At 41.6% G+C, this 17,150-nt stretch overlaps 1 protein-coding gene across 7 annotated transcripts; it reads left to right on the plus strand.

Annotated features, from left to right (window-relative positions):
• The first annotated feature begins 2,337 nt into the window (after positions 1–2,337).
• On the plus strand, positions 2,338–15,206 carry GCSAM (germinal center associated signaling and motility). 7 transcript variants are annotated; one of them, XM_005548175.4, is made up of 6 exons: positions 2,338–2,501; positions 5,462–5,536; positions 7,936–7,980; positions 8,997–9,043; positions 10,782–10,810; positions 12,289–15,206. In XM_005548175.4, the coding sequence occupies exons 1-6, from the start codon at positions 2,473–2,475 to the stop codon at positions 12,601–12,603; spliced, it is 540 nt and encodes a 179-aa protein (XP_005548232.2). In that variant the 5' UTR covers positions 2,338–2,472; the 3' UTR covers positions 12,604–15,206. The 7 variants fall into 7 exon arrangements, with proteins under 7 accessions (XP_005548232.2, XP_005548233.2, XP_073889570.1 ...); XM_005548176.4 differs by having other exon boundaries at positions 5,468–5,536; XM_074033469.1 differs by having other exon boundaries at positions 12,483–12,719.
• The last annotated feature ends 1,944 nt before the right edge of the window (positions 15,207–17,150 follow it).

Genomic DNA, 17,150 nt, shown 5'->3' on the forward strand with positions numbered 1-17,150 from the left:
AATAAAATCTTCTGTTTTTAATAAGCTGCTCCTGGAAATCCCTCACAGAGCCAAAAGGAAGTTTGGAAAGCAGCTATATGGAGAAGAATGATGTGGGGTGAATCTGGGGTTGCACAACTAGTACCCTAGTTTCTGGGAAATTGTTTCTTCAAAGCCCACTCTCCATGCTTCTCCTGCCTGTTTTAGATAGGACCTTTACATTACTCAAGGACAAGCAATAAAATATTTTGCACTTTGTTTTATTTCTTTCAAGGAACTTCGTAAGAGCAGTCCTGTATCTGCTTTTCTTGCCATTGAACCCACAGTGCCCAGCACATAGTGGGCACTCAACACATACTTCTTAAAGGAATGAACAAACAGATGAGTGACCAAACTAGAAACAACCATCAAATATAAGGATAATACAAAAACCGATGATTCAGGTCCCCAGATTTCTTTCTTTTTTAACCTTTTTTCTATTGAGATTCATTTACATGCAGTGAAATCCACCCTTATTAGTATACAGTTCTATGAATTATGAGAAATGCATACAGTCATGTGGCCACTAACACAATCAAGATAAAGAACAACAACAAAAAATTTCCTCCTGTCCTTTGAAAGTCAACATCTCCCCCACCTTTTGCTCCTGGCAACGCTAGTATGTTTTCTGTTTCTATGGTTTCACCTTATCTTGAATGTCACAGAAGGTAGGCTTTAAGTCTGGTCTCTTTCACTTAGTATAATGCATTTGAGATTGATCCTAGTTATTGCATGTATTAATAGTCCACTCCTTTTCAATGATGGTCAGGATTCTGCTGTGTGGATGTAATATAACACGGAGATTATTTAGCAATTCACTCAATGGAGATCAGTTGGGCTATTTCCAGGGTTTTTCGGCTATTATGAGTAAAACATATATAAAAATTTATACACACATTCTTAGAGGATGTAAGTTTCACTTGGCTAAATGCCTAGGAGTGAAATTGCTAGGTTGTACAGTAAGTCTATGTTCAATTTTGTAAGAAATTGTCATACTTCTGAGATGGGAGAGTCCCCTTGACCCCTTCTCGGGACTTGCGACAGGGGTGTGGCCTACTTACTTGGCCACCACCATACTTAAACTCTCTGTGGGAGCGGGAGCACACAGGCAAGAGGGTGCCAGGGCTGGGGTGAGCACTTTTGAGCTCCAGCCCAACAGCAGCATCTAGAGATGTGTTACAATTAATGCTCTTTTAGCAGTTGCCATTCGTGGACAGCTCAGTTTTAACCCACTCAGTGGAGAGTCAGGGTGACGGCCTTTTACACCCTGCCCTCTTGGTACCTGGGTTCTTGTTTGGCATCCAGGCATAATCAGGTTGCATGAATGGTTTGAAAGGTGTTGAATGTGGAGGATTTTATTAAATGGTGGAAGTGGCTTTCAGTGGAAGGGGAGCTGGAAAGGGGATGGTACAGGAAGAAGGTGATCTTTCCCTGAAGCCTGCTGTCTCTGGCCAGGCTCCTCTCTGAAGTCATGCCACCCGAAGCTAAGCCGCATCTCTGACACTCAGTTGCTTCTCCTCTTGATGTTCAGCTGCTTGTCTCTCTGCCAGCTGAGGTCTGGCTTTTATATGGGTTTATATGGGCACAGAATAGGGGGGCTGGACAGGCCAAACAGTAACATTTGGGCAGGATAACAGGGATAACCGTTCTCATTTAGGGCTGCAGTTTCAAGGCTTGAGGGTGGGACCTTTGCCAGTGAGCCACCCTCTTCTATCCAGTAAAGCCATCTGCCTTCTGTCCTTATCGCTTCTTTCCAAAAAGGCTGTCATTTTGCATTCTCATCAGCAAAGAATGAGACTTCCAGTTGCTCTGTTTACCTTGCCATGACTTGATATTGTCAGGGTTTTACAGCCATTGTAATAAGTGTGTAAAAGTGTTCCATTGTGCATTTGATTTACACTTCCCTAATGACTACAATGTTCATCATCTTTTAATGGTCATCTGTATAGTTCCTTTGGTGAAGTGTCTGTTCAAATATTTTGCCTATTTTGTTATTGGGTGTTTGTTTTCAGATTTGAGAGTTGTTGATACTGTATTTCTTACAGGTCTGTGGCTTGACTGTTTTAACCTCCTTCTGACGTTTTTAAGAAGACAACGTAATTTATAAATGTAAATACCTGCAGTGGAAAAACTCCCATGACCCATCTGTAATTTCAGACCTGGGATTCCCCAGAGGTTTGAAGCTCTCATTGACGGGTAGTTGCTGGTTATGGCCAAGAGCCAAGTTGATTCAGACACTGACATGTTAGAACATTCTGCACGTGTGCGCCTCTAGCACTCCTCCCCCAGCCTCTTCCTCCCCTCTGCAGAGACACCCTTCCCATTTCTGCTGTTTCTGCATGGGTGGCCAGAGCCACACAGCCCTTTCTTTAAGTCAGGAGTTGTCCTGTCAAAGCACAAGTCAAGAAGGAAGTGATAAAGGGACTGAGGGGAAGCCCTGAGAGGACTGAGAGGATGGGAAACTCTCTGCTGAGAGAAAACAGGTAAGTAATAGACTCCCTTTGGGAGAGCAGAGGAGATGGGACAGGGCAATACAGCAAGGAAGAGAAAAAGAAAGCTAGTATACAGTTAGCACACTAAGTCGGGGTAGAAAGTAGTTGGGTAAGCAAACTGCCAAGCCTTCAGTGCCTACTCAGTGCCAGATACCACATTAAATTTCCCTTCTCCGAAGAATCATGGTGAGCAGCTGATGGAGAATAGCTGAAAGGTGGAAAGACTTTACCAAGGAAGGTCTATATAATAGGTTACCACCTAAGAAATGAAAAACTTTCTGAAAGCCCAGGAAGGAGATGCTCTCCTGAGCCCCTCATGCTCCACAAGGAGGTCAGAATCACCACCCTCTTTCAGCCAGAATTTTAAGTTTGAAACAAACAGCAAGCTTCCTGCCACCTTGAGGCTTCCTTTGATGTGCACTCCCTGTAAGCAGGTAAGCAGAGGTCATCTAAATTAAATAGGCAGAGAACTCGGATTTACTTTTCTGGACCTCAGTTTCTTTATACAGTATCTACCTTAGAGGGTTCTAGTGTGTATTGTGCTAGCATAGTGAGTGCCTGACACAAAGTAGGGTTCAAAATTAGAAGATATTTTCTGCTTTCTTTTTTTTGACCATTATCTTCCTTAATATCAAAGCCGTCATTGTAAAAATCTAGTGCCACTAAAGACAAGGTAATCTCTAGGGTATAAACTGGGGCGATCTAGAGAGAGTAAGCCAGCCAGAGGGGGTCTTCACAGGGTTATGTTTGGAATCCCAGGTCTCAGTTCATGCCACTGGAGAGTGGAACACAGGAAAAACTGTTAGCCCACTTTTGACCACTTGCTGAAAAGAAGATTGATGGTCCTGTGGAATATCTCATGTCCCTTCCTAAAAATCATGTTGTCTGAGACTTCTCTACCCTGGGTCCTCGCAGCCCCTTGTCAATCTTCTACTCTAGCATTGTTCTAACAATTATATAAATTACTATTTTTATTACTAGATATGAGCTGCTCAAATGTAGTGATTGTTTCTTATTTATCTTTGAATTGCTGGTTCCTGGCATTGTTTCTGGCACATGACAGGCACTTAATAAGTGGTAGATGATTGACTGGAAACATAAAGAAATCACCATTCTGATAAATCAAACAAAACAAAATACAGAAATGATATGAGTTATTAAGTCCTGATTGAAGTCACATATGGGATTTGTTTTTTAGAACTTTGATGTGGGGGTAAAAAATTATGACCTTACTATGTATTTGTAATAACAAAATTGGGAAATACAGAAAGTATAAACAAAAAAAATGGTAATTGCATTTATAACTACTGATAACATCGGATACATTCTGCTTATTTAAATTTCTGTATTCATTAGCCATTTGTATTTCTTCATATGTGAAGAGCCAGTAATGTCTTTTGCCCATTATTATTTTGATATATTTTGTTTTATTGATAGTAAAAGCTATTTGTGCTTTGAAGAAGTTAGTCCATTCTCATAAACATTGCAAAAAAAAACTTTAAAAATTTTTTTACTTTAAAATTTTGTTTTATGTAAGAAAAAAATACTTTTTCCAAGGTATACACATTGTATGGTGTTTGGACTTCTTATAGTTTTGTGTTTATTGTATTTTAAAGAAAATTCAATTTTAAATCTAGAAAGCTTTTTGGTTTCTGCCTTTGCATTCATGCTTAAAATTCTTTGCTCTTCCCAAGATAAGACAAACCAACCCAAGTTTTGATTTTATTATTTTACATTTGGCAACATATATTCAGTATATGGTGTCAGATATAATTTTTTTTTCCAAATAGTTGATCAGTTTGCCCAACATCTTTATTTCTATGATGATTTAAAAGGTCTCCCTTGAGCCAAGTGCAGTGGCATGCACCCGTGGTCCCAGCTACTCAGGAGGCTGAGGCAGGAGGATTGCTTGAGCCCAGGAGTTTGAGGCCAGCCTGAGCAACATAGCAAGACCCAGTTTTAAAAATAAATTCATTAAAATGATTAAATAAAATGTTTCCCTTAATGTATTCAAAAGTCTTGTATATACCGGTATTTAATTTTCATTGTCACCCCAACACCCAGTTATCATCCAATCAGCATACCCCCCAACCGTGTCTCTCCAGGTCAAATAAGCTAAGAAACTGGGGAAATTTCGCACAGGATAGAATGGCACCCATCCCTTCTTGAGAGGAGCTCAGTCTCAGAGGAAGGGACCTGCCAGCAGCAAACCCAGCTTTTCCTCCTTAGTGGCTGTGGATCCTCAGACCAATTGCCTGGCATTCTGGGCCTCAGTTTCCTCATTAGTGTAAAAAGTATAATGATAATATCTATCTTACGGATTTATTCTGGGATTAAATGAAATATAACACACAAAATGATTGGCATATATTAAGTAGTGTTTAAGTGTTAGTTTTTTTTATCCTCATACCCCCAGTTCCCAACAAATGGAAAGATGGGTATACAGAAATCTAACCCAAACAATGAACCAATTTATTTCCTTTATTCAATCCTTTTCTTCTCCTTCTATCCCTTGTTCTGGGCCTCCATGCTTTCTGTGAAAGATGGTGTGATTTACACAAGACAAAGCCAGTACCCTTCCCCATTACTTGTGTATAGCTCCTGGAACTGCACCAAAGAGACAGTAGCTGAGGACCTCAGGCCTCTCTCTGGACACTGATACTCTCAGGGTCATGATGAGGATCCCTGGATATTTGGGAACGGACAATTTACGATCACTCGTTCACGGCAGTTGGAGAATATCAGTGGGCTATTGCTGTGGCAATGGAGAGCATGTCAGATCAAAGGTAGCTTGTGGCATGTGCTTGAGGAAAGAGTATTAACATATGTGAGGGCAACCAGTCAATTTCAGAGTCACACACAAATAGCAGAAATGAGGAAAGTTGGAAAAAGTATGAAAATAAGTGGTAGGCCTGGTTAGGAAATACTTAGCCTGTTTCTGATACGTTGAGTTTCAGGTGGCAGCAGAACTCTCAAGAGATGCCTTGGAATCTGAGAATGCAAAGCCCCAAACAGAGAACGTCCAGGTGAGAGCAAAATCAACCAAACTCCCCCCAGCCTTTGCCCAAGGAGAATGAAGTGTGTCAAGCCATGGACTTCACATCCCAGGGAGGGAGGGCCCTGTTTAGACCAGCAGCAGTTGCAATAGTAGCAAATGTGAAGACAGGACAAAAGACAAAATGCTGAAAAACTTTGGACAGGAGATGGGCTACTTTGCTAGAAGCCTAATGTAACTCCTAGCAACAGGAACTAAGACCCTGTTAGTCCCTGTCATGCCCCGTTATAAAATAAGGGGTCTTATTTCCTGTTGTCCTTTTGTTTCCTGTTGTCCTTTTGTACCACAAAGGTACCTTTGTGCTCAACCTCCACCCTAGCCATTTTATTTTAAGCTATAGATGTCTATTTCTGAGGTGAACACATGCCAGATGTTATGACAATTTTTAGAAAGTTTGTGGAGACACCGTTGTGATTGCCTTGATGCTGTTAAACAAAGACCACCTCATTAATTCTTTTTGAACAGACCTTTCAAACATCCAGCCCTTAAGTATTCTCTCTAAGGAAAGGAATAATTAAAATATGGAACTAATGTTCCAGGATCCGAGAATCCCAAGGGGTGACAAGGTCAGTTTTTCTGTGGTCTGTAAAGTTATCTGTGCTTTTCACATGGTTTCAGGAGGAGATTTTGAAGGAGGAGCAATTAAAAAACAAGCGCTGTTGTTATTTTTTAACACCAATGCCTGCGTTAGGGGCTGGAAACCCAGAGATTCCTTTCAACAGGGTGCATTTTTTCAGTGCAAGTTGAGAATTACATATTTTCAGGGGTATCAGCGGGCACACGTTAAGGCATACAGTTCAAAGGATGAAATAAATCAGAAGGGTCATGGCATTATAACAAGGGAGGGGTTGGGTAGACCAGAGAGCCAGAGAAGGCTTTGTGAAAAGGACAGATACCTCAAATTGCTGACATGTAACCTCAAGTTAAAGATATTTGTCTGGTTTTCTTCTTGGAGGCTGTCTGAACCCATCCCAAACCAAAACAACCATGTTGAAATGCAAAAATAAATTGCTGAAAAGTCGAGTAGAAGAAACAGCCAGCTTACAAATAGTTTTTGCCCATATTTAACCCCAGCTTATTCTTATAACTCCCTGTGTAAGCAGTATGTACATCCTCTTTTACAGATTTAAAAACTGTGGCCTCAGGAGTTCAGAGAATATCTCTCAAAATCATCCCCCTCCTCTTTTCTCACTCATTCCTCCTCAGTGAACCTGGTTTGTTAGCTTAGTGTGATTCAGTAGTTTTCTTATGATGTTTCCTTAGCAACTAAGTGGAGATGTAAGCAAACGGCCTGAAGCACATTGAAGGTAACCTAAAGAAGAGGAAGAGTTGCAGCTGTGCCTCTGGGCCCCAGAGGCTTTGATGGTGCATAGATCTTAGAGGCTGTCAGAATGCTCAGCCAAGCGGGTGACCACAGCCAAGGTCATGATGCAGTCAGCCTCTCCTCCACTGCTCCTCCTGATGGAACTTCATGGGAAAGCTCACTGGGGAGACATTTTTGGATGGTGTTTTCCAAAGGTTTTTACATACTGTAACTGATACACGTACTACTTTATAAAGGGCTTTCACATTCAACCATGTAGGTAGTTGACTATGCCTCAATTTCAAAAAGATGTACAGAATGATACTTAGACATTAATGTAGATGTAGGACTGCATAGAGATTCTAAGCCTTTATGCTACAAGAGAGAAGTCACGTTATTTAACTATATCGCTGGAGTCATGATGGTAGATTTGCTGACCTCCTGCAGCAGGGTTGTTCTGTCCTTGGCTATTCATTCTGTATTCATATCTTCATCAAATATTTATTGAAAACCCATTTACTGTGCCAGATGTTGTGTCATACACTGGAAATACATACCACAATGCACAAGATCAATATGGTCCCCAGCTTTGCAAAGCTCACATTCTAGTGTAGAATATAGACAAGTGAGCGAACAATTGCAATATACTGTAAATTGGAGAAATTCAGAGTATAGTAAAATACTGTACAGATATTGCCTAACCCATACCTGAAAAAAATGATTTGTAAAAGTTCCACACATTTGTACCTTCATTTCCTGGAGATAACTCTTGTGTGTTCTTCATTACAAGGGAACCAAGGAAATTACCAGAATTGAGAGTGAGAAATTTTTTTTTTTTTTTTTTTTGCTGGGAACACAGCAGAAAGCTTTTTCCTGAATTTGATAGTATCATCTTCATCCTAGGAGGACAAAGGCATTCTACTGTGAGAGATGTGTCCAAGTTATCTAGAATGAAACAAGCTGCGGGGAGAAAAGGTTTTCCACAGAAATGGCAAAAGGGAAGGAGTCACCTTAACAAAGCTGCAGAAATCAGTTTTATGATTTGCCATCTCTCTTGGGTATTTTAGATGCTGGGATCACCGTATCGCTGAAGGGTGTTTCTGCTTTCCCTGGTGAGTGGACAGTTGTTTTTAGGAGTTACTTCCCTAAGTGTGGTTTCAATGTGGTATTTGCTGTAAGTTACCTGTGACTGTCTGTGGCCACAGCGGAAGTCTGTTACTAGCTTCACCTAAGAGTTAATCAGGGAAGCAATCCTTCCAATTTGATGAGAAACAGGAACAATAGTCTCATGGGTGGCATGCTGTCCTCAAACACGAAAGCCTCAGAAGCAAAGATGAAACTAGCTATTAACGTAGAAAAAAGACACCTTTTTGTCACACTGCAAATCTGAGTCTGCCTGTTCCGAAGCACACGTTTCTATCGCTTGTACATAGAACTTACAGTCGGGGTGATCGTATAACTTATCATTCAAACTAAGATACCTTTGAGAGTGAAAAGGATGCTAAAAATAATTAAAGCTCGCTAAGTGATTGATAATGACCTTAACCAGGCGGAGGCAAACCAGGACATATGGTCACCCTCACAGCAGATGTTCTTGTCTACTGAAATGATGATGAACTTCCATTATACTTATATTGCATTTTTTCAGGGGGTCTTTTATACAGTGTTCCCTTACGGGAAGAGTGTGTTTGTTTGTTTGTTTGCTTGTTTTGGAGATCATAGATTAGAATTGAGATTGAAAATAATCCTGGCTCCTTCACTCACATGATAGAAAAGAAATTGATACTTTGTCAGAAAAAAAAAGTCTCCAAAAAAGTAACCTATATCACCATATTTCCCCATCTATAAATCAATTCCCTATCATATTTAGAAAAGAGAGAGGGGAGGGGAGAGAGAGAGAGAGAGAGAGAGAGAGAGAGAGAGAGAGAGAGAGGCACAAAGGAATATATTTCTACTTGGCCTTATCTTTTACTTTTTTCTTTTTTATTTAACTCATCTATGCTGAAGGAGGTATTATAAAAAGGCATATAACTTTAACAAAGAGTTAAAAGTAAGTTTTGTAGGTTTGTGTCATTTCCTTTGAGAGTTTCTGAATATTAAAACAATTTGCTTTGCTTTTCTTTTACAGGAAAAAAATACTCATTTTTGAAAAGAGGCAAGATTCCCAAAATGAAAGTAAGTCATTGATTTCCTATCATTTCCACTTTTGATAAGACTTACCTTTCCAAACTGCTTCTTCTCTATGTTCCCAAAGCCCCTTAGGCTTATTTCAATTACAATATCTACACATTTTGCTGCAATGTATCCAATTGCTTGTCTTTTGTCCTCACTAGATGGTGAGCTCATTGAAGCAGGAATTGGCTCATTAATCTCCAAATTCCTCAGTTAGTGCCTGAGGCCTGGAGGCTGAAGGCAGTAACTGGAGGCAAGGATACAAAAGGTGGAGGAGAAAGGCACTTACAAGAAACTGCAAGAAAGCCAGCCTGGGACAGGGGAGGGGTGGGGCCTCCTGGTCAGGTTAAAGATTTTCATCTTTGTCTTGAGAGCTACAGGAGATACTGGCTTTACACAGGGGATGGGGAGTGGGGGGCAAGTATGCTTAGATTTGTATTAAACATATCACCCAGGTTCCTGTGCAGAAGACAAATTGCAGCAAGGAGTGGGAAGAGCGGATACCAGAAGACCACTTAGGAGGCTGGTGCAATAGTCTCTGGTGATAGAACAGCGTTGAAGTTAAGGAGAAAGAAGAATTCTAGAAGGAGAGTGTGATGAATTGTATCACACCTAAAAATAAAAATAAGAAAGTGTAGGCCTGAGGACAAGCCATTGTGTTTCTGAAGAAGAAAAATGGAAGAGTTTTGACTTTGCCTTCCTTAAAGAGGAGAACCTAGTTCATTTACATAGAATTTTAAAATCTAGCCCTGCAAGATGTGTAAATGAATAATATAGCCTCCCTCCCTAGCCACTTCACTCCAGGAGCGGTGGGTCCCAGGGAACCTCAATTTCCATCAGAGCAAAACATAATAGAAATAAGACCGGATGCTAAAACTCCGTGCTGAAGATGCTTTTCTTATAATGATAATCAGGGAAGTCTTAGATGCCTATGCGAGCTTATGGAGATGTGGAAATTCAGAATGTGAGGACCAAGAGAACGTCAATCCGTATGCCATATGGTAGCCTCCTCTGTAGACTTTCACATGAGGGCACATGTTTGTTTACGGACCTGGTATGTTTGCAAGAGGGAGCAAGGGTGTCAATGTGCCTCTTTGCTGAATGGCCAGGGCCATTTGGTCTTAAATAGGCTTTGAAAAATTGCCGTGCTCATTTGTTGTTTGCCAGCAGGGACAGGAATGAGAATGTTTAGCTTAAGACTTTCCCGTTCTGCCTAACTCCTCGAACAACAATTACCACACCACCACCATCCTGTCACCTAGACTAGAAACGACGGCCCTCCACTCCACAGTGTGGATCTCTCACAGCCCCTTGTCTGTCTCCTGTGCTAGCTTGTGGGCCTTTTGAGGACAGGGACTGTTTCTGATTCTTCTTTGTCTCCCGAGTGCCGGATGCAGAGGCACTGAATTTGGGTAAGGAACAAAAATCAATGTTGTGTAAGGAAGGAGAGGGGGCTAGGTAAGGAGGGAAAAAGAGCTGGAGGGAGAAATTGTGATTTCCTATCCAAACACTAACCAAATGTGTCTTCCTTCTCTCACCTCTCAGACTGAGAACAGCTCCGGCTGTGACTTGTTTAGATGTCCTGTCACTCCCCAGGGATATGCTGTAGCTCAGAACAGCCTGAGAAGAGCTACCCCAGCTGTTTCTTGGCTTTTTAGTTATTTACATTCTAGCCTCCCCTGCTCCTCCCCTCAAATCTCCCTATAACGTGAAATTCATTGAGTGTATTTTCTTTCTCCAGATGAAGGAATGTCATCTACTCCCATCCAGGTAATGAGAACATCTCTAAGTTATTTCTTGAGATGATGATAGAAGTGCCGACACCCTAAATGGCAGGAGAAGTTGGCCTCCAAGATCCCTTCTGACCCTTACATGGAGAAAGACTTTAGATGTCAGTGCTCGTGAACCCGGGTGGCATGTTCAGGGCCTGGTGGCAGAAGCAGCAGCCACTTGTGCTGTATAACTTATTGAAAGGAACTTAATGACCACTTCATTTATGACAGACAACATGCTGAGTGCTTTACACACATCAACTCATGTAGCTAAAACAACAACGCTTGAATGTTGCTGCTATAATCCATCCCATCTCCCCATTTTATAGACGAGAAAACTGAGTGATTAAGTGATAATTCCCCAAAACCAGATCGCTAACAAGGGGGCAGAACCAGATCGCTAACAAGGGGGCAGAACCAGGATTCAAAACCAAGTTTCACTTCAAAATCCATGCTTCTCCCCGTGTACTTTGCTGCTTTGCTTTTTACCTCCTGATATCCCATCATAAGTGAAACCTTCCCTTGAGTTGTTTCCTTATTTAATAACATAAATATCTCTAGAGGGTATTTAAATATCATAACCAAAACACTTTAAGGTATTATAAGATTATTCTTTTTTTATTTTTTTGTTTTGTTTTGAGACAGAGTTTTGCTCTTGTCACCCAGGCTGGAGTGCAACGGCACAATCTCAGCTCACTGCACCCTCCGCCTCCTGGGTTCAAGCAATTCTCAGCCTCAGCCTCCCTAGTAGCTGGGATTACAGGCACCTGCCACCACGCCCAGTTAGTTTTTGTATTTCCAGTAGAAATGGGGTTTCACTGTGTTGGCCAGGCTGGTCTGGAACTCCCAACCTCAGGTGATCGACCCACCTTGGCCTCCCAAAGTGCTGTGATTACAGGCATGAGCCACCATGCCCAGCCAGATTATTCTTTTTTATTAGAATTGGCTGTCCTCCGAGCCCTGAGACTGGGAACTGTATGGGTAGTGTCTTAGTCCACTTGTGTTGCTATAAAGGAATACGCAAAGCTGGGTAACTTATAAAGAAAAGAAGTTTGTTTGGCTCATGGTTCTTCAGGCTGTACACTCATAACTGCGAGGATGGCACCAAGCCATTCATGAGCAATCTGCTCCCATAACGAAAACACCTGTCACTAGGTACCGCCTCCAACAATGGGAACCAAATTTCAACATTAGATTTGCAGGGAACGAATATCCAAACCATATCAGGTGGTCAGAGGTCACTCGGGAACAAGGGGCAGAGAGGATGCACCTGAGTAAGCTCTAGACCGTAAGCACTCTTGCTGCTGGCCTAGTGGTTGGGGTGGAAGCAGTCATTTAGAAAAAAATGGCCAACAGATGGGGAGGAGGTGGTCATAGAAGACAGACTTGACCCAGGGTCAAGCCTGTGTTGAGACTGAAGTGTAAAGGTCATGGCAAGAGGCCAAATCTTGATGATGGCTCTTCTTTGACAAGCAGGACAATATTGACCAGACCTACTCAGAGGAGCTGTGCTATACCCTCATCCATCATCAGGTTCTCTGTAGAAGGCCATCAGGGAACTCTGCTGAAGAGTACTATGAGAATGTTCCCTGCAAAGCTGAGAGACCCAGAGAGTCCTTGGGAGGAACTGAGACTGAGTATTCACTTCTACACATGCCTTCTACCCCTAGGCATGCCCGATCCCCAGAAGATGAATATGAACTTCTCATGCCTCAAAGAATCTCCTCTCACTTTCTGCAACAGCCACATCCACTTACGGCCCCTTCTGAGACCCAGTTTTCCCATTTATAGTGAAGTGGTTGGACTAGCATTTGTTTAGCACCAACAAATAAAAGGTGGGATGGGGGATCTGCCTGAAGCAGGGATGGGACACAAAGTCCCTCCAGCTTACCTCCCACAACAACCCTTTCCCTGCAGAGCATGGTTTGTGTACCACAAGTCCTCTTAGCACACAAAAGCCAAAATATAAAGGTCAACCATTTATCCTGAACACCACCATTTGAGAAAGAGGTAACCATCTTTGGTTCTACATGATTTGGAGATTATAGTGGTGGGGGGCGCTCCCTGATTCCCCTAAAGCTATGCACACCACAAGGGGCTCTGCTCTCTGTCTGGGATCTTCTTATAAAGTGTTCCTATGATTGTTCCCTGAAGTCACAAGGAAGCTTTACTCATCATACTAAGTGTACCCAAGGGGGAGTTCACTCATTACCGTGACCTTCCAGCTCAGCCCTCACCCCATGGGAGCCTGTGTTGCTCCTCTCACTCCATGTGTCTTAGCCATGTCTTTTACATCGTGTCCTTTGACCTGTTGGCCCCCAGGGTCTGGTTGGTTATGTGAGTTGAATCAAGAGGCTCTAGGCCAGATGTTTACATAATTTTAACCTATATGATTTTATTTTTAACTTTGTATTTCTCCCTAGAAATCTTAATAAGACAATTGTAGCATCAGACAATGTTAAGAAGAATGATCCTTGGAGATCCCATAATCCCACTACCCTTGTTTGGCTCAGAGAGGATAATTTACCTAATGATACATTAAAGTTAGTGGCAAAACTTAATTTGGAGCCTGATTTCCTACTGACTTCCAATTTAGTGCTCCCCCAGTATGCTACATAGAAAGCTCTCTGCAATATACTAAATGTATACTAAATGTATATATTTAATAATGTCATGTATAAAATATGAATAAAATATCCACATAGGAAAATAACACACATATAGCTTCTCTGATAGGCACTCCTCTATGTGTCCTGATTATTTACTTTCTCTTATCTTTTCCTTAGTGTTCCTCAAATTATATCTATCCTCTAAACCAGGGATCAGCAAACTGTAACCCCCAGGCCAAATCTGGCCCACTCCCTATTTTTATAGATAAAGATTTCTTGGAACACAGCCACACTCATTTCTTTGCCTACTATCTATGATTGTTCAACCATGGGAGAGTTGAGTAGTTGTGACATGGACCATAGGCCCTTAAGAGCCAAAATAAATATACTTTGGCACTTTTTGGAGAAAAAGTTTGCAGACACCTGCCCTAAATTATTATAGTTTGACAGAAACTTAACAGAAATGTGTTTGGTTACTGATGCATAAGAGCAGGCACCAATAAAATGGCATAAAAATATTAAATCACAAATTGGATAAGTGAGACCAAGACAATTTAGCAAATTCTGCTATTTCTGTATTCACACCTGTGTCTTCCACTTGTTTTATTTAACGCGTGGCTACTGTCTTAATTTTAGGCATGCTAAAATAGTTTGTTTTAAAGAGGTTTATTTAAGAAAGCAGTAGGTACATTATGTTTACTAGACAGGCCCTTTGACCAGCTAAGCGACAGGGACCCTAGTACATTATGTTTAGTTACTGTTTTCTTCTCAAAGTTAACCAAAGCTGAATAACTTTGCTATTTAAAATGTGCTAACTCCCAAATGAGGAGAAATGCAGTGGCCTGAGCTTGGATGTGTCAGGTTTTGAAGACTTTGGCCAGGTGATGGTCTTCAGCTAAAGAGCCAGCTGCATCTTGGTATCTCCTCCTCTGCTGACTTCCTACTTTTAGCAAGATTCCTTCACGTGGAACTCTAGCTGATCCTTGACCAGGATCAGATCCTCAAAAGGAGGCATTCATGTTAGCAGTGGATATTGTACAAGATGTAACATGGCTTAGAGGAAAGACTGTAGATCCCAGAGACAGATCATCGGTCATTCAAATCCTGGTTCTCTCTCTTCCTCCATCTGTGACTTTGAACGTGCTACTGGGAGGCTCAGCTCCTTCATCATCGACAGGAGGATTACATCCAATGTAGGCAATCATCTATTACAGACGCTGAATAAATGATATCAAAGGGTACAGAGAAACAAAAATCTTTTATGATGCATGGAAAAAAACCATGCTGATACAGCTGGTTATTCAGGGTCACCCAGCAGTCCTCCAGCAAGGTAGAAACACCAAATCAATGAGTTTATGCTAGAAGTTTTCACGTGGCTACTGGGCCATTGTGGAAGTAGACTGGTTGAAATATTCTTAGTATGACATAATATTTGTTTGACCCTCATCCTGTGAAAGCATTATCTGTCCCAAACAGTATATGCCTTTTATCAGGGACACATTCAATATAAATGTTTAACCAAAGAAAGTTGTTTTTATAATGAAATTATAACAGGGATTTACAAGAGGGAATTATAAGAGGGATCATGAAAGGGAATTACTTTTGAGCAGGGGAAGCCATTTGGGAGTGCTTCAAGATACTCAACATGATATATACAATTATGATTTCTAAGTCAAAAGTAATATTAAGAACAAAAAAAGAGTTAAAAAATCCTGATATGAATGTAATATACTCAATGTGTAGGATGTCTCAAATTTCCAGCAAATAAATTTTAATGTCCCAAAATACCCACTATGTCTGTATGTAACGCTGATGCTGTTTCCCCTACATTTCAGGATTTCTGATGAAAGCTGTGCACCCCCTTTGCAGAAAATGCACATTCACACACACACGTTTGTATATGATGTGTGCGGGAGATAGGGATGCAACACCTCAGCGAAAGAATCCCTGTCCCTGATAAAGAACCTGAGCCTGAGCATTTAAATTACTCTCTCAAGCCACAAACATAACCAGGGAACTCTCCCTCCCTCATGCTGGTCTTAAAACTACTTAGCCAACATTCAGAGGCACAATTTATGCCGCAACTGCAGACTTTGTGGTTTCCGTTTCACGTACATACTGGCATCTATAAATAATCCCTTATTCTGTGAATAAATTCTTATTTAAAACAGAAGAGAAAAATAGGAAGAGGGCAAAGACAGGGCGGGAAAATCTGTTGACAACAGGTTGAAATGCTAACTTTTTTAGGACAAACTTGAGTGATAGGTGCTTCGGATATTCTCAGGGATTGACAGGCACGGACAGAACAGGAAATAGAAGTCTCCAGGATTCCATGAGGGCTCCAGGGAAAAGTAGATTCTGTTTCTATTTGTCTCTGTTCATTTCCAAGCCTATAGCCTCAAGTTCAGAAAGCCACTTGATCTGAGCGTACCTTGGTTCTGCCAACTGTTAAGTGGACCAGTGTAAATTCTGTCTACTTTCCTACAGAATTCTCTTTTGCAAGGCACTTGCTGAAGCCTTGAGAGGTCATCATCATCATATAAAGTCTCCTGCAGTCTGAGGGCCCTCCGTCTCCGTTCACCCCTGACTCCTGACCAGTTGTGCTCCTTAGGAATTCCCAGATGTCAGCCAAGCCTGAACTGAGCATGCCTCTGGGGATCCTCCCTGGGCTGGAGGCCATTCATAGTGTGTGGTTGCCCTGTGATCTAGGCTTTGCCCTCAACAAGCGGTGGAACTCCGGGCTGGTCCTCCCAGCTCTCCAGAATTTGATTTCCCAACTGTGAGATGAGGGAGGTGCCTTTTGAAGCTGAGTCTATAATATCTAGTCACAAAGGAAAGATTCAAGGATGTCTGTGGATAAAGCTGCCAACAATGCAGCAATAGTGTGAATTAACTTATTTTAAAGCAATGAAAGAGTGATGGGAGAGAAGGAGCATATTGAGAGATTTCTCCCACTTTTTCTTAGCATTGATCAGACTCTGAATAGGACAGGATTCATGTCCAGAATTCACATGTAAAAGACAAAGTAGAGAACATGTACCTCATCCTAAGAAGACACAAACATGTGTAAAGGAAGGCAAATCTTATTCAAATCCCACCAGGGCTTCAGGATTCGGCTTGAGTCCTACTTCCTACAAAAAACCCTCCTCTGATTAAACTATACTGACCACTCTTTTCTCTAACCACCCGCAACCCTACTCAACCCTGCTGGGGTTTCTGTTTGTTTGTTTTTTTGTTTGTTTGTGAGGGAGTTTCACTCTTGTCACCCAGGCTGGAGTACAATGGTGTGATCTCGGCTCACTGCAACCTCTGCCTCCTGGGTTCAAGTGATTCTCCTGCTTCAGCCTCCCAAGTAGCTAGGATTACAGGCACCTGCCACCATGCCTGGCTAATTTTTAGTAGAGATGGGGTTTCACCACTTTGGTCAGGCTGGTCTCGAGCTCCTAACCTCAGGTGATCTGCCTGCCTCAACCTCCCAAAGTGCTGGGATTACAAGCCTGAGCCACCATGCCCAGACTGCCTTTGTTTTTAACTCCTGGGTATTTTTTTCTGCTGTTTCCTGTTTCATCTGTACTGATCCTAACTCCTTAATAAAACTAACAGCTTCTTTTCTTATTGTCTTCTCCATTAGTATCCCCTATAGCCTTCTATAAAACACATCATTTTTTCAAATCTATAGAACTAAATTAAATTGAAAGGCAAAAACAAAAAAAGAATTAGACACATGGC

This window comes from Macaca fascicularis, chromosome 2 (genome assembly GCF_037993035.2).
Source record: "Macaca fascicularis isolate 582-1 chromosome 2, T2T-MFA8v1.1".
In the NCBI taxonomy this organism is placed as follows: Eukaryota; Metazoa; Chordata; class Mammalia; order Primates; family Cercopithecidae; genus Macaca; species Macaca fascicularis.